The 17722-nt window shown below is 44.1% G+C and overlaps 1 protein-coding gene across 1 annotated transcript in view; it reads left to right on the forward strand.

Moving 5' to 3' along the window:
- The window catches only part of notch2 (notch receptor 2), a 52321-nt gene extending 34642 nt beyond the window's left edge, over window positions 1–17679 (forward strand). The window contains exons 11-35 of the mRNA XM_086047059.1: window positions 62–175; window positions 261–494; window positions 1682–1792; window positions 2567–2759; window positions 2871–3016; window positions 3112–3225; window positions 3815–3934; window positions 4028–4180; window positions 4554–4782; window positions 5008–5209; window positions 5529–5682; window positions 5781–5965; window positions 6175–6307; window positions 6402–6653; window positions 7040–7152; window positions 8150–8685; window positions 9512–9853; window positions 9951–10093; window positions 10168–10372; window positions 11941–12028; window positions 12105–12255; window positions 12496–12815; window positions 13093–13240; window positions 13785–13882; window positions 14528–17679. Of these exons, the coding sequence (XP_085903185.1) occupies window positions 62–175; window positions 261–494; window positions 1682–1792; window positions 2567–2759; window positions 2871–3016; window positions 3112–3225; window positions 3815–3934; window positions 4028–4180; window positions 4554–4782; window positions 5008–5209; window positions 5529–5682; window positions 5781–5965; window positions 6175–6307; window positions 6402–6653; window positions 7040–7152; window positions 8150–8685; window positions 9512–9853; window positions 9951–10093; window positions 10168–10372; window positions 11941–12028; window positions 12105–12255; window positions 12496–12815; window positions 13093–13240; window positions 13785–13882; window positions 14528–15904 (5861 nt within the window). The 3' untranslated portion in view covers window positions 15905–17679. The remainder of the gene's footprint in view (window positions 1–61; window positions 176–260; window positions 495–1681; window positions 1793–2566; window positions 2760–2870; window positions 3017–3111; window positions 3226–3814; window positions 3935–4027; window positions 4181–4553; window positions 4783–5007; window positions 5210–5528; window positions 5683–5780; window positions 5966–6174; window positions 6308–6401; window positions 6654–7039; window positions 7153–8149; window positions 8686–9511; window positions 9854–9950; window positions 10094–10167; window positions 10373–11940; window positions 12029–12104; window positions 12256–12495; window positions 12816–13092; window positions 13241–13784; window positions 13883–14527) is intronic.
- The last annotated feature ends 43 nt before the right edge of the window (window positions 17680–17722 follow it).

Below are 17722 nucleotides of genomic sequence, written 5' to 3' on the forward strand. Positions count from 1 at the left end.
CCTTTTATTTCCATTTTTTAAATTATGGACTACAGCTCGTCTATTTTTGTCATAATTTCAGGCTTCAGTGGTGAAACGTGCCAGATAGACATTGACGAATGTTCCAGTACACCCTGTTTAAATGGAGCCAAGTGTATCGACCGACCTAACAGCTACGACTGTGAATGTGCTGAAGGTAGGATTTCCTGACAGACTTTAGAATTACTAACCTCAAAGCACACTAAATTAGTCCATTATCACCGCTCCCTTTCCCCTATTAGGCTTCACTGGTCTTCTTTGCGAGGAGAACTTCAACGACTGCCAGCCGGAGCCATGCCACCACGGTGTGTGTAAGGATGGCATCGCCACCTTCTCCTGCGAATGCCACCCAGGATACATCGGCTCCATTTGCAACATCCAAGTGCAGGAGTGCCACAGCAACCCTTGTCAGAACCGAGGACGCTGCATTGACCTGGTCAACGCCTACCAGTGTAACTGCCCACCTGGGACTGCAGGTAAAATTTGCCATAAAGGGTTAGAAAATTGTTTGGGATTATGGGGGTTGAATATATTTATCAGATTATACAAATCTGATAAATCCCGGTTTGCTATACCACCACATCTCCTCCCGGAATAGTACATTCAAATCTGTACATTGGACCCCCTTTCCACCTGGTACCGTTTGCCTGTACTGTCCCGAATTGACCAGAAGTAGAGTATTGTAGTTTATTTTCACTTTCCAGTGTCATACATACACTTCCTCTTCAGTGAAGTTCCTCTTTTGAAAGTTTGCTTAGTATTGCACTCATGCGTTAGCTTCGTCATGGTGTGACACACTCAGAATGTATTTGACTTTTGCTGAATTACTGGTTTGTCCACATTTTTTCACTTCCTGCTCAGGGCATTTTTAGAAAGGTGCCTTCTATTGCCCCCTGGAGGTCAAGTCACTGTATTTCAGAAAGAGACTACATACAGTGAGCCCTCTTAACGGGTTAGTGAGGTGATTAATGTCGGACCCCCCATTTTTTAATTTTTTTTTTTAGATTTGCCTATATTAATAATCTGAAGCTAAATAGATCCCAGAGAGACCCCAAAACACTATAATATTATCAACATTAATAATAATAATAATCATTAAATGGTTTGTAGATGATTTGGTGAGAAATGTGTGACGACCCTGGTGTGTACCAGTACCAATTGCTCATTTCCTATCAGCCATTTTATTACATTTGTAGGTACTCTGTTTTCATGACCTCATTGGTACTTATTACTGTACCTTGTTGAGCACCTAGCCATGCGCAGCAGATTAGCTGTTAACTTCCACCCCTGCCAATAACGATCTAACCTCACGCTGTCAAGACGGTGGCCAACGCTAGCTTCTCCTCCACTAGCCTGACGCAACGAAAATACACAACATTTTTATTACCCCCATGAGCTATTGTTTAGTGTCCATGGATCCCTTGAAAGGGGAATCAAAGATATTATTACCATATAAATTGTAGTTTGGGTTTAAACTATTAATAGAGGCACTAAATAACCACTTTGGAGCAGGGTTTTTGAGCTGCAAATGGGAATGAGTTTGCGAATGGGGATCGTCAAGGGTTTACTGTATTTTCATTTTGTTAAACAATCAGCTCTACCTTATGTGTCTAAATGCAGTGATGCTGCTGTACTACATCTAGTTTCTTTTGACTTTCCTTAGGTGTGAACTGTGAAATCAATGAAGATGACTGTGCCAGCAACCCCTGCGAGTATGGAGAGTGCCAGGATGGCATTAATGAGTACAAGTGTGTGTGCTCCCCAGGATACACAGGTATGCTTGGATGTAGGCCTGGAACGATTAATCAAATAATTGGATTTGCCATGAAGTGATGACTTTACAATGAAAATGAGAGATCCTTTTCTCAAATGCCAAAACTTGTCACCTTCGACAGTTTTCATCTGAGGTATAAGATGTACAGAGAGAGAGAGAGATTTCAACTCAAACCACTTTTAACACTAATAATTCACACTAAGCATGAACATAAACCTTATCAACATATATATATATACTTACAGACATTCTGTATTAATCCGAACACGAGAGGGTGGAAAAGGATGCAATTCTCACAGAATAATGTTGTCAGCCACGCAAATTCCTCATAACACCCAAATTGAGTTAATAAATGTGGAGCAACATACTAATAATTCACTAAGCATGAACATAAATCTTATAAATCAACATCTATACCTACAGGCATTGCATCTTAATTGTCATATGATGAAGAAGGATGTAATTGACACAGAATAACGTTCTGTCAGCCATGCGTGTCCTTTCATTTCTGACCATACCAACAGCGTTTACTATTTCATGATAAAGTAAGATTATATCAGCGTTTAATCGGCTAAACTCCGGCCGATTATTATTGTTTTGAGAAGGCCTAATATCGGCCGAAAAATGGTCAGCCCTAGCAATTGGAGTGACGTGCTTGGGCACAGAACAAATTCAAGTCATCCCACTGTATGATGATAAAGCAATGTTTCGTGCTGCAATCTTACCTGATGACACTTTGGATGCTCTGAATAACTGAAGGCATTTCTCTAATAGGGCTCAAATGTGACGTGGATATCAACGAGTGTAGCTCCAACCCTTGTATGAGCGGGGGGACCTGCATTGACAAGGTTAACGGGTTCCACTGCCTGTGCCCGCCCAGCACCCACGGCCCTCTGTGCCTCTCGGGGATCGACCACTGTGAGCAGCAGCCTTGCTTGCATGGCGAATGTATTGAGCAGCAACACGGGTAAGACCTCCTCGTATGCCACTCTGAGGTCTTCGCCCTCAGGTCTGCTCTACTATCCACTGGTGGAGTCCAAGTGGTTGCTTCTAAACTCCTCCTTGTCCTGGCTACCAGGTACCATTGTGAGTGTGAACCTGGCTGGGGAGGACAACACTGTGAGCAGGAGAAGGACGAGTGCCAGCCCAATCCGTGCCAAAACGGCGGTTCATGCGTGGACCGGCATAACGGGTACACTTGCGTGTGCCAGCTTGGATTCGGAGGTAGCGTTATTGTGATATTGACACTACTTCAAAAAGGTATTGGACTTTGGGGTGAAATAACCTAAAATACACTTCCCCTCTGTCTCCGTTCTCAGGTGTTAATTGTGAGAAGAATATTGACGAATGCGCGTCCAATCCTTGTCTCAATCAAGGCATTTGTATCGACAGAGTCAACGGTTACACTTGCCAGTGTAGTCCTCCGTTCACAGGTTAGGTCTCCAATTTTCTAACTACTAACTTGTCGTTGTCATGTTCCTTGTTTTCCTGAGCCTCTCTTTCCACTGCATGGATGCACTCGCATTTGTAATGTAATTGTAATACATGGTATTGCCAAGAATTCCAAGCATGCTGTGGCTATAAAAACCATAAGGATGAGATAAACCGCTGCTGGTTGCTCATTAAGAAGCATATTCTCCTATTTGTGCTTGTTTTTGTTTGTCAACCCAAACATGTTTTTTTTCCAGAATATGCTCTATGCAGGCCCACTAGTTGAAACAAGGCATTCTGATTAATATTGCGTTTGTGGAATTTGAGTTAAGCAGCAAAATGTACACGCTTTTAGTTACCTCAGGCGGCGGCCATTTTGTCACCTCTGGAGAATGAAAATGGCATCACAGTTGCTCAGGTAACGACTAATCACAGCTCACCTGTTTTCTGAAGCTGAGCCATGATTGGTCGTTAGATGCATGTCAAGTTGACACACAGGTTAGCTTTTGTAACCAAGTGCAAAACAAAATCTGTGATTGATAACTAAAAGGCGGATTTATTGTTAAAAGACGGGTTCAATTGTCCTAACAGGTAAAAATTGTAAGGACGAGCTTGTTCCTTGTGCTTCTCATCCGTGTGAGAGGGGAGGAGTGTGTCGCCCGACCGCAGACTACAGCTCCTACACCTGCCGATGCCCTGCTGGATGGCAAGGTACGGTATATCTTAGGTTGGTGCGCAAAACTGCACTTTTTGTGTGTTAATCAATGTGGAACTTAGATTTCGTCATCTCTTTTTTTCGCCCAGGGCCGCGCTGCACGGAGGATGTCAATGAGTGCAAAAAGAATCCTTGCAGAAATGGCGGCCGTTGCGTGAACAGCCCGGGCAGCTACATGTGTAAATGTCAACCTGGATACAGCGGACACAACTGTCAGACAGATGTTGATGACTGCTCACCCAGTGAGTTTGCCCTCAATGCTATTTCATGTCCAGTGGTCAGTGAATCCTGATTTATAGCAAGGATACATTGGAGACCCACCCACGATAGGTGAAAATTTGTGATATAGTTTTACACCTCCCAAATGTGCTAAACACACTTAAACGTGTTAAAACACACTTAAACATAATGAAACTGCCACTAACGCTAAAACTCTTAATTCGGAATTGCCTGTATATTGTAAAAAAATAAATAAAAAAAAAAAAACAATGGGTTAAGCTATGATATAGTGGGGCACAAACAAGGAGTTCCCTGTGAATTTCCTTATTGGATCCGCTTTTCTGTCAGCAATTTCCATTTGCTTTCACTGACACGTCTCTCTTCTGCGCTCTTCAGACCCGTGCTTGAACGGAGGCTCCTGCGTGGACGATGTGGGTGGTTTTGCCTGCGAGTGCCGCCCAGGTTTCGAAGGGGACCGCTGTGAGACCGAGATCGACGAGTGTGCCAGCCAACCCTGCTGGAACGGCGCCAACTGCCGAGATTACGTCAACAGCTTTGTGTGCGAGTGTCGCGCAGGCTTTGATGGATTCCTGTGTGAACACAACATCCAAGAATGCACCAAAAGGTGAGCTGCTGGATGAATGTACTTTATGAGTCACCCAAACTTGTTTTTCTTGTACAATGTAGCTTGGGCTTTTGGTTGAAAGATTTCAACTCAAATCTCTACATCCCTAACTTTTTAGGATTTGTAATGGTCAGTGCAAATGTGTTTTTTAAAACAAAGCTGGTGATGAATGATTCAGCACAGTCAAAGGAATATTTTTGCTTTTTCCTCTCCCCCCCCCTCCAGCTCCTGCCTTAATAACGGTTCATGCATCGATGACATTAACACCTTTTCGTGCCGCTGCCGTCCCGGCTTCTACGGCACATTCTGCGAGTTTGAGCAGAACGAATGCGACTCTCAGCCTTGTAAGAATGGCGGCACCTGCACGGACGGCCTGGGCACCTACAGATGCACCTGTCCTGTGGGCTACAATGGGCAAAACTGCCAGGTAGGTGCAATGTTTGATTATTTGATGAGAGAAATTAGAGTAGAAACTTGTTGTTAGTCTCCAACTCAAAGTGTCGCCATCGTAAAAACTTTATTAACTTTACATTTTTCTCCAGCCTATTTGCAGTTTGGTCCTTGTGAATTGACCTTTAGATTGACAGATTTTTTTTTTTTTCCAAATCTGTCCTCTTTTATTTGCTGAAAAACTTGTTTTTTCGCTTTTTGAAATGCCTAAAGATGCACTGTACTCGCTCATGTTAAGTTCTATCCTTGGTATCCTCTTCAGTGGCTCAAACATTTGTTCATGGTTCTGTTTACAGAACTTTGTCAACTTATGCAGCCAAGTACGCTGTCACAACGGCGGCTCTTGCTCTCAGACCGCAACCTCCTGGACCTGTCATTGTCAAATGGGGTGGACTGGACTTTACTGTGACGTGCCCAATATGTCTTGCCAGGACTTTGCTGCCCGGAATGGTGAGGAAAATTGCCACTCACAAAACATTTTACCAAGTAGTGTAAGTGGTTTATATTTTATACGTAACTGAAATTTGTTTTTATTGCAAATTCTGTAGGTCTGGAAGTGGAGAATGTTTGCAAAAATGCAGGGCGATGCATAAACGTGGGTAATTCCCACCAGTGTCAGTGCCAGCCAGGATACACGGGCAGCTACTGTGAAGACATGGTCGATGAATGCCAGTCTAATCCTTGCCGCAATGGAGCTACATGCAAGGACTATCAGGGCACATATGAATGTGTTGTAAGTAGATTTTTGGGGTGTTTATTTCCACTTAGTGTGACTTCACTTGTTACCTGGGCCTTCTGACTCAATCCACTTCTTAATACCACCACCATCATGTCGCAATTTTCAAAACCATAAATACTATACAAAAACACAATTTAACAGTACGCAACTGTTCATGTTAACAACGCCCACTTCTGTCCTTATCACTCATTTTGTTTTTGTAGTGTAAACCAGGCTACCAGGGGGTGAACTGCGAATATGATGTTGATGAGTGCCACTCGAGGCCCTGTCTCCATGGAGGAACTTGCATCAACCTCATCAACCACTTCACCTGCGCCTGCCCACCCGGAACACAGGGTGAGCCCGACGACTAACTTAACTTAATGACGACACACACACACACACACATCGTTTTAAATGTTTCGTTATCTACTTGTCATTTGTTGTGTAGGACTTCAGTGTGAAGTTAACATGGACGACTGCGCACCCAAGCCTGGCTCATGGGAGCCCCGCTGTCTTAACGGCGGTCAGTGTGTGGACGGAATAGGACGATACACATGCTCCTGCCCGCCAGGCTTTGTCGGAGAACATTGTGAGGGGGATCTGAACGAATGCCTGTCCGCACCCTGCCACGCCGCCGGCAGCCTGGACTGCGTACAGCTTGTCAATGACTATCAGTGCCGTTGCCGCCTTGGATACACAGGTATGCTCCTGTTGCTGATCTCCGTTGCGCTTTTTAGTGATGTGAAAATAACGCGAATAGCTAATTGATCATTTGATTTTGAAAAATTGCACCGGAAGTGCTCATGCACATCCAAATAAAATGAAGACTCATTTGCGAACAACCAATGCCAAACTTCCTGACATACAAAGATAAGATGTATAAAATCAACAATACTTCTTTGACACCAATTGTATTTTTCTACTAGTCAGGATTTTGACACTATTTTGTCTCATGTTAGGGTGTTGCATCTTAGGATATGTTCCATAAGTGAATTCATAAATTGGGAATCGTGAGTAGACAGGAGTTCACTGTACTGCATTCCTCCATTAGTTTTTCCTCTGATGTGTCAACTTATCTTTCCAAAGGTCGTCATTGTGAGTCCATGGTGGATTTGTGTGTGTCCAAGCCATGCCATAACAGCGGCATCTGCTCCATGAACATGAGCTCAGTCCATGGCTATACCTGCTCCTGTCCACCTGTAAGTTTCTCATGTCAGTTCTTCAGCAAAACCATCAAGTTGTAGTTTTTCCTTTTTATGCAGGGATGAGCTTTGGGATCATTTTTCTTGATCCAGCAAGTCAAAAATTAACCAAGAGACCAAGCCCTGACATTAATAGTGAAAACCTGTATGTCAGAGGTTGTCCACTGTTTTTACACCAAGCGCCACCTCAAAAACAACTTTCTCTCTCTCTGCGACTCCCCAAGTGCCACCATAATGACCCACATTAAGAATACAGTTGCATAGTAAGCTCAAAAGCTTACAGATGATTTGATTTTGCCCATGATGTCAATCGCAGGGTCACGCCACTCAAAGACACACATCCCAACTCACCGTTACTACAGTGTGCATAGTAATTCAACTTTTTGTACATGAAGTGAGTGGACATGTGAAGCTGAATGAGGAGTGATAAGTGCAATATCGGTACGCTTCTTATGCTGGATTGACACGATATCAGGCCTGGACACGCTTTTATACCCAAGGAATTTGCATTTGATTTTCAAATCTGACAGATTAGCCAGATCATTCATAGATTAAGTGAAAAACTATGTAAAATAGTTTATATTAACAATGATCATCTTCAGTTTTTAATCGTAAATCATAAAACCAGTTTATTTCTTGATGTTCGCCTTTATTAGATTAGATTTTTTTTTTCATACAATACAGTGCTATTTTTTCTTATTATTAACACTTGCCGGTAGTTACTTTATTCTTGTTTCCCGCACCCTATTCATCAAATTTCACTTATCTCTTATCACTTAATGCTTGTTTTTCTCTTAACTAACCTCTTCCCCTTCTTTAATCCTCACGCTTGCTTCAGAGGGCCAAACCATGGCAGAGGTATGGTAGACAAGCTGTAGATTTCTTCTGACATTTTGCAAATAATCATAAAATGTGCTTCTTTCCTATCCATTGCAAGGCTCCAATGCCACTTTAAAAACATGTATAAAGTCACGCGTTCTGTTTTTTTTTTTAGGGTTTCGCTGGATTCAGCTGCGGTGATTTGGAAGGCTACAGCTGCGCCAAGCTCCACTGCCAAAATGGCGGCAACTGCGTGGAGTCACCGGTGGGCCAGCTCTACTGCCAGTGCCAACCAGGCTTTAGCGGGCCGCACTGCGAGAGCAAGCAGACGTGCCCGACGCCCTGCCAAAACGGCGGAACCTGCATTAGCGACCCTTCCAATCCGTACCTGTACAGCTGTCGCTGTCCAACGCACTTCTCCGGACGCTACTGCGAGAACAAAGTGTCCGTACCGCGCAGACCTTCCTGCCCGTATCTCCAGTGTGAGCATCAGTCGGGGGATAATGTGTGCGACACGCAGTGTAACAACCACGAGTGTCAGTGGGATGGAGGAGACTGCTCGCTCAACTGGAAGCAGCCTTGGGTTAACTGCACCGCCAGTGTTTCTTGCTGGGATTACTTCGGAAACGGACGTTGCGACAAGGAGTGCGACAACCCCGGCTGCCTTTTTGATAGCTTTGAGTGCCAGAAACAAGCGCCCAGCACCTGCAAGTATGTCACCCCTTCCATTGATTTGAAAACGAATATACGTTTTACATCAAACTGTATCTTTTGGCCTGCTGAAATCCATGAAAACGAAAGGTTTTAACTCCCTTATTTGCTGGGTAGAAGTGCACAATTTGGGTAAAATAGATTTTGTTCTACACAATACTTGAACATGATAGTTTTTTTTAGGTTTTCTACCAAATTATATGATTTTTGTCAATTTTTGTACAAGGGAGCATTTTCATGTAATTAGTTTTTGAAAGAGGCGTTAAATGGCTTACGGTACGTACTCCAATTGAACATGTGAATTCATCAGTTTTGATGACATACCCTCTGTTGATCATGAATCAGAATTACTTTGTAATTTAATTAAGAAGTGGAAGCTCACTCTGGGGATAAGGACTAACATTACTGCTAAAATGCAGTTCTCTCTTACGGTTATGGCCCCCTGGTGGCCAAAGCCCATACAAGCGAAGGCAAGCGAAGGCTTACAAAGGCGTACAAAGAACAGACTAATGGCATTTTCATTCATTTCAATGGGAAAAGTGTTGTGAGGTACGCGTCCTTACAGAACATGGTACTGAGAATAATAGTTCATGATTCATTCATCATGTTATAGGTTGTTTTACAATTTTCATTGCGTAGATTAAATAGAGTAATACTAAAGTATAAAAAATGAAGTTATAAAATTAAAATGAATGCTTATTTGATATTAAGATGAGGTGTTCGTTGCAAACTTCATGCAGTAAAGGAAGCCAAAATGGCCACAAACCAGCACAGTAAAATCGAACAAGACCGAAGCACTTTTAACACGCAACTATGAATATTCCAGGTATGACAAGTACTGTCGAGACCACTATGGTAACCTTGTGTGTGACTGGAGCTGCAACACAGAGGCCTGCGGCTGGGACGGCTTGGACTGCGCCACCGACACTCCAGCCAAAGTGATCGAGGGCACCCTGGTCATCGTGGTCCGCCTGCAGCCTAAGGAGCTGATTGAGGACTTGCATGGTTTCTTGCGCTCCTTGGGAGCCCTGCTACACACCAACCTGAAGGTGAAGCTGGATGAGAACAAGGAGCCCATGGTGTACCCGTACTACGGGCCGGAGGAAGGGCACGGGCGCCTCTTACAAAGGGGTAAAAGCAAGCGTGAGATGGAGAGAGAGGTTATCGGGTAAGGAGCATGTCATAGGTTTTAGAGCCAATACTTTATATGCTGAAAATATTGAGCATTAATTGTAAATAAACCATCTTTTTAAATTTTTTTTCAGTTCTGTGGTCCACCTGCAAATTGATAACCGGGAATGTTCCCAGAAATCCGAAGACTGTTTCTCAAACACCAACGAAGCTGCTTCCTTCATCGCAGCGGCGCACATTAAGGCCGCCCTGCCTTATCCTCTCATATCTGTGAACAGTAAGTCGGTCTGCTATCCGGTCTCGTAAAAAAGAGCGAACACTCTATTGACGCTGCTCCCTTTTAACCCACAGGCGACCTGACGGTTAAGAAGCCGCCCACGTTTCCCATGTACGTGATCGGTGTTGCCTTTGTCATCATTCTGCTCATTGTGGTGTTGGGGATGCTGGCGGTCAAGAGGAAAAATAAACATGGCCTGCTGTGGCTGCCCGATGGCTTTTTGGCCAATAAGAATGACAAGAGGAGAGAACCTGTTGGTCAAGATGACTTTGACATGAAGTGAGTGGACATGTGAAGCTGAATGAGGAGTGATGAGTGCAATTATCGGTATACTTCTAATGCTGGATTGACACTATATCAGGCCTGGACACGCTTTTATACCCAAGGGATTTGCATTTGATTTTCAAATCTGACCGATTAGCCAGATCATTTCATAGATGAAGTGAAAAAAAAGTATGTAAAATAGTTTATATTAACAATGATCATCTTCAGTTTTTAATCCAAAATTTTAACATTCATTAACCAATTATTGAATTAATACATTTCAATGTAACTATTTTTAGTAATGTTTGTTCTGCATTATTAAAAGTAGTGTTGCATGGGATACCAGTATTTAGAAAATAAATTAAAGCACACGGAGTTCACCAACTCTGTTTTAAAGGCAAGTATACATACGCTCCTCCTTTTGCGTGTAAGGAAGATGGCTTCAAGCATTGAAGTGCTGGCTGTCTCTCTGCTCCTCATTGAAAAGCATGACCCGTGAAGTGTCTTTTAAGGAACTTTTTTGCTTAGATGGCCGACAGCCATGGCAAGCCGACCCACATGACCAAGCCCATCTGTAAGGCTTGTTTTAAAACTGCCGTGGCTCAAGGTGGGAACACGTCCAATCTGGCCAAGCACCTCGCTGACCGCCATCCAGAGTTATAACACCAGTTTAAAGAGCGACAGCTTGTGATACATTTCTAACACTTTCCTCAAAAATAAGTAGTGTGAGAATTATTTTGTTAACAATTTGACGAGGCATTCGACTAGCTGGGAGTGGATTAAAGAAGAGTAGACACACACACAAGCAACAATACGTTGAGTCATTATCAATTACATGAACATACTTGCTTGACCTTAACGGTGCAAATGTATTGTCAATATCAACAATGGATGACAAATAGGTCAAGAATGTGGCATGTAGTGTAAAAACTTACTGAGAATAAGTATAGATGTACATACATTGACATGTGTAAACATAAACATATTAATGAAGGCATTGATCTCGGTATTAAAAAAAAAAAAATGTTGTTCTTAAAATCAGAATTGGCAAATTCTGTGTCCAAAAAGTAGAGTCTATACAGCTGCATATCTGGCCATGAAAATGATTATAACCTGCTCAATACTGCATTACAGTAGATGTCACACTAATGCCTCTATAAACCTCTGTGCCCATTTTCTACAAGTAGTGTTTAAAAAAATAAATAAATGGGATCTAGTTTTCTTAAAGTTTAATTTACATGTAGTCTATAAAATATAAACAAGTATAGAAAGAAACAATGTAATATATTTATCTAACTCTTCCTCATGTGTGCAAATGTTCATAAGTGTTTAACAGTGTTGAAAATGTTATTTTCTTATCAAGCATATCGTGATATTTGGAATTAATAACAATTTTTTTTTAAATGTCAATTTTTTTTGCCAGTTATAATCTTGCTGATTTTAGATTTAACAGCATTTGAGAACTACTGATCCAGGAGAAATTAAATATAGTGTAAATCCAGCCTTGGTTTTGTATTGCTTTCTTCTTAACCTGCTGATTGATGGGAAGACTTTAAAGTAAAACATTTCTATGCTCACATTAGAAATTTCAAGAGCCAGGATGGAGCCATGATGGATGGAAGACAGGGCCAGAGGTGGATGGAAGATGAGGTTCCAGCTAAGATTCCAAGGGTGCGTGGAACAGGAGACACTCTGACACCCGTGGTTGTTGCGATGTACGCCCTAACTTCACGTCGTCCTTTGGTAGAACGAGGACAAGCCCTTGCTGTTGTCTTCGGACGGAGAGGTTGACCGAAGGGAATGGACCCTGCAACACCGCAAGGCCGCTGACGTCATCCTAACCCCACCGCAAGCTGGCATGGATACCGACTGCCTGGATGTCAACGTCAAGGGACCGGGTAAGAACACAAGCAGTCTATAAACCCACATGTCAGAGATGGCAAAAGGACTCCGAGTTACATCCATAGAAAGCCTTGACTGAAGGTGACAAACTTGAGGGGCTCCGCCTGAACATAATGGGCTGGGATTGACTCAAGTAATTTACAGATACCTGAAACTTCTACTTAAACACAGTAACAAAGTATATTTAGTTGGTTACTTCCCAACAATGTTGATGGCTGATATCGCTCCTCTTCCAGATGGCTTCACCCCGCTGATGTTGGCTTCACTCCGCAACGGCGGAGGCCCCGACTGCTCGTTCCCCGGCGAGGAGGAAGAGGAGAGCGGAGGCGATGAACCGGGTCCCAGCGTTATATCTGACCTGATCGCACAGGGCGCTTCACTCATGTCCCAGACGGACCGCACGGGAGAAACGGCACTCCACCTGGCCGCCCGCTACGCCCGGGCAGACGCTGCCAAGAGACTGCTGGACGCCGGCGCTGATCCCAACGCCCACGACAACATGGGCAGAACCCCTCTGCACGCTGCTGTGGCGGCGGACGCGCAGGGAGTCTTCCAGGTGAGTCGTCAAGATCACTTCAACACTCATCCTTAATAGACCTCACATCACATTTTTCACGCGTGAAATGTCAGTGGAAAAGATGTTACGTCACCAAACATTTTCAACATAGATGTGAAAACAAAAATCAGGTCGGCGGTAGCCGCTTACTGTTCTGCCACCCAGAAGTACCCTGAATCCCATTGTTTACTCACTTAAAGAAAAGGTCTACATGACATGAACTCAGTGATTGCCCACCCAATCACATTTCTCTCTGTGCATGTTTGCTTCCTCATAGATTCTCATTCGCAATCGGGCAACAGATCTGGACGCCCGAATGAATGATGGCACCACTCCACTTGTCCTGGCAGCCAGGTTAGCCGTGGAGGGCATGGTGGAAGAACTGATCCACTGCCATGCTGACATCAATGCTGTGGATGATCATGGTCAGTAATGCAAAAGTGAAGCCTTGATTTGATTATTTAGCAAGCACTGGAATATACTGTGTATGTACAATATGAATCCAAATGTAGCTTTTCTTATGTCTGTAATGTTTCTTACACAGTAACATTGTAATGTAACATAAACATTGTCTGTTTTGGTTTTATTGTTGACTTCTTGAAATTTCCTTTTAAATGAAAATGACTTATGAATTCAATTATTATGAATAGTAGTAGTATTAGTAGTAGAGTGTTTAGAACCAAGCCCTGTTGCGAATAAACCCACCCTCAAAAGGTTTATAATTACCTGTAGATGCCACGCGATGGCAGCAAAGCACTACTTTTCTACGAGACGGGGCTTTAGGGCTTTAACTTGGCGAATAGCTAGACCTTCTTTTCTCACTTCAACATATTTCCTTGGCTTCAAGATGCCACGTGATGGTGCCAAAGAACTACTTTTTTTATTATCAACATACACTCAACTTATGGTTAATTTTTTTTTTGCGGGTCCTTTTTTAAAACAGTTTTTTAAATCATTCTCTCATTTCAGGCAAGTCCGCTCTTCACTGGGCTGCAGCAGTTAACAACGTGGAGGCCACGCTTGTGCTTTTGAAGAACGGAGCCAACCGTGACATGCAGGACAATAAGGTCAGTACTTCAAATATGTTGATGTGTTGTCTTCATTTAGGTGTAAGGCTAGAAACAGTGGTACCTTGACTTACGGGTTTCATTTGTTCCGTCTCCAAGCTTATAGCTCAATCTCCTGAGCTAGAAATTAACTTGTGCTCAAAATCAGTTTTCCCCATTCAAATGAATTGAAATAACGTTAAGTAATTTCTGCCTCCAAAAAAAACACCTCAATGGTGAAGAAGACATAGAAGACTCCTGGAAAGAAGCAAAATAACCCAAAATTGCCACTTCGAACAGCAGTACAATGTTACACTTTCTGTGTGTTTTGCGGCAGGGGTTCTTGAGACTTTTTTGTGTGTCTACTCATGGTGGACACACAGTCCCCAGTTTTCATGTCACCAAATGAAACTGGGTGCGAGGGCTGAATTTCAAAATGAATGACTTTTTGAACATTTTCAATTTTCGAAATGCTTCTAAAAAGATTAATGGCATTTCAAGTCATGTCAATAGAAATTGATTTGACGTATGAATCATTTCAAATGAGATCATAGTCATGGCATGAATCAAACAAATAAGTCAAGTCACCACTGAATGAGTTAAACATTTTTATTTCTTATAATGTGTACAAGTCAACTTCATGCCATGATGAACTCTTTCATTCAGGAGGAGACCCCGCTGTTCCTGGCAGCCAGAGAAGGCAGTTTTGAAGCGGCTCAAGTGCTCCTTGACCACTACTCAAATCGCGACATCACCGACCACCTGGATCGTCTCCCCAGAGACACGGCTCAAGAAAGAATGCACCACGACATAGTGCGCCTGCTGGACCAGTACAATTTGGTTCACAGCCCCCACAACGGGCCTAATCACATCGGCGGAAACTCCTCTGTAATGTGCGGGGCCAACGGAGCCGCCTTCATCGGCATGCGTCCCGGCCCGCAGGGGAAGAAGAGCCGGAGGGGTGGCGCCAAGATGGGGGGTGTCGGCGGGGGAGCCAAGGAGCCCAAAGACATGAAGGCCAAGCGAAGAAAGAAGCCCGCCGGAGGGGAGGGTCCGGCTGCTGGTGGCGGCGGAGGTGGCGTCAACGGCGTGAAGGCAGCTGGAGGACTTCCCGAAAGCTCCGTCACCATGTCGCCAGTCGACTCCCTGGAGTCGCCGCACTCATACACGGGCGACGCATCCGGCGCGGCCACCGCTACCGCCAACTCGCCGCCCCTCATGAGCAGCCCTGCAACCAGGCCCATGCTGCCCCCCGTCAGCCACATGCTGGGCCAGCAGCAGCAGCAGCAGGCCTGGGTGGGCATGACCAAGCACGGCTACGGCAGCCACATGTTCGGCCTGGTGCCGCACCCCATGGGCGGAGCCCACCGCGGTATGGCCCAGCACCATGGCCAAGGGGGCCCCATGCTGACCCCCATGAACGTCACCATGAGTCGGGAGCAGCTGCCCCCCATCGTCACCTTCCAAATGATGCCGCCCGGCGGAGGCCAAGGCATGCTGAAGCAGTCCCAGCAGGGTCACGTGCAGGTGACTCAGGCCCAGCCACAGAACCCCCAACAGGGACCCGGCCACCTCCGCTGCAGCCAGGGCTTGATATACCCGATACCCGAGCAGATGAGCATGGGGCTCCCCCACCACATGCAGCACCCCCACACCGTCACCCACGGAGGGCCGCTACCTTCCTATCCCACTCAGAGCCCGGTGGATAAGTACCCCACTCCGCCCTCCCAGCACAGTTTCACCCCCGCCGGCTCCGAGGGGACCACCCCCGGCCACCCGCCGCACCCTCCCAACGAGCACCCCTATCTCACGCCCTCGCCTGAATCCCCGGACCCTTGGTCGTCGTCTTCGCCGCACTCCAACTCGGACTGGTCCGACGTCACCACCAGCCCCACCCCGCTGGGGAACGGCCACCACGCGCTTCCCTCCGCCCGCCACACGCACATTCCCGAGCAGGCGCAGCTGCAGCCGCAGGCGCAGCCGGCCCAGCAGCAGGCGTCCCAGCAGCCGCCGGCCCTGGGGAGCAGGCAGGTGTTTGCGTAGGCGGCCGGCCGGCCGGCCAAGCGGCCAAAGAATGACTCCTGGGGGTTCTATGCGCTTCCACGTTGACACGTAGTAACTTCCTTTGTTCCCATCGTTTGGTATAGCATTTTCTCTTTGCACTTAAGAAAACGTGTTTATAGTTCCTAAAATCTCCTGAGCTACAAATCAAATACAGTGATACCTTGACTTTGTGTTGCAAGCCAAAAACGTTTTATGTTACGAGCAAACTTCTGATGCGATATACAGTCAGTAGTTTACGCCAAAATCTCACACGCAGACTAACTGGCCAACCGGATTCCAGCTCCTCACGTCACTCACGAGGCCATTTCAATTCATTTCAAAGGGGAATATTCATTTGATATGAGTACATTGAGTTGACTTTGGTACTAGTACCAAATTAACTTGTATGTCAAGGTACCACTGTACAGTTTACAAAAATAGAAAAAAATGACAACATTATTTGTGAGCGACAATGTCTCCATGTGTATCAAACAAACTCATGCAAGATTCATTTGGCAACCAACTTTTTATTTGTATTGTTTTCTGGTCACATGCACAGAGATGGACATTGAGTTGGGGAGCGGGATGTTATACATCGATCCTTTCTGCTACGTGCTCTTCTATTTATGCCATGATGCGTGTTCATGTTGAAACCACTCTCCTTTGGCCAAGTGCATGGGACTGATAGCCTGTTTGTTACGAGACCATCTGAAGCATGACTTGTCGCATGATGGCAGTTTATGTTACAAAGAGAACAATCATAATTGCAAAGCTCCATGGACTTTTTGTCTTTATTATTATTTTTTTTTTGGTGTGTTGAAACATAAATGGACGCACAGCACATTCTGCTTGTAAAGTCTGAGATTTTACTTGGCAAAGATTTTTTTTAATGGCTCTTTTTTATATGAATACTGTGCGCACTTGTTGAATGATTGTGAATGTTTTTTTTTGAAACTGCCTCTTTTTCCATGTTTTCTCAAACTATGTAACCTTTTTTTTTTTTGCTTAGTTACAATCATTGTTGGTGTCTGTTTTAGTTGTCATGATGAATAAGCCAAGTCTAGAGGTCAATCAAAGTATTTTGTGACTGCGAGTGCTTTTGTTTATGGAAAGCCATTTGAGCATTCATTCCACATCCTTGATAATCATCTGAAGGTACTAGTACGATCTGTTGTCACTAATAAGATGATTCAGCTCACTAGTAGAATGACATTTTATTGCTGTATGTAGTTGGCATAAATAAATTAACCAAACAGTTTTTTTTTTTATTACAATTTTTTTTGTCAGAATAATTAACATTGAATAATTTCCTGTGACACACTTGATCTCTCACGGCACACTAATGTGCCACAGCACACTGGTTGAGAATCACTGCAGTAGTGGACACATTACTAGTAAGGCCATTATTCTGCTAGTGTGCTGAATTGTCTTACTAGTGAGGACAAAGAGTACAAGTACATGGACCTTAAAGTCAAAGATGTAGGATAAATATTTAAATGGCTTTCCATGCCCAGTTTCATCCTATACGGTGGTCGCAATTGCAATTTGCAATTGACAATAATACCAAGCAAGTAATGGTTTGAATTTCCACAAAAGATAATTGATATTTCTGCACATATAGCAGGCAGAAGAAGTGTTTATAAAGTCTGTGTATATAAATGTTTCTTTTCTTTGACCATATGAAGTAGTTGTTGGACATGTTTGGTTAAGCTAGAGTTCGGACTGTTGAAAAAGATTAACCAAGTTTCTCTTCTCAATTAAAGCCTGGATCATCAGAGATGTGTATGTGTTATTTTATTTATATATGCAGTAAAACCT

This window comes from Filicampus tigris, chromosome 12, assembly GCF_054856515.1.
Source record: "Filicampus tigris isolate MCC_2025a chromosome 12, RoL_Ftig_1.0, whole genome shotgun sequence".
NCBI classification, from domain to species: domain Eukaryota; kingdom Metazoa; phylum Chordata; class Actinopteri; order Syngnathiformes; family Syngnathidae; genus Filicampus; species Filicampus tigris.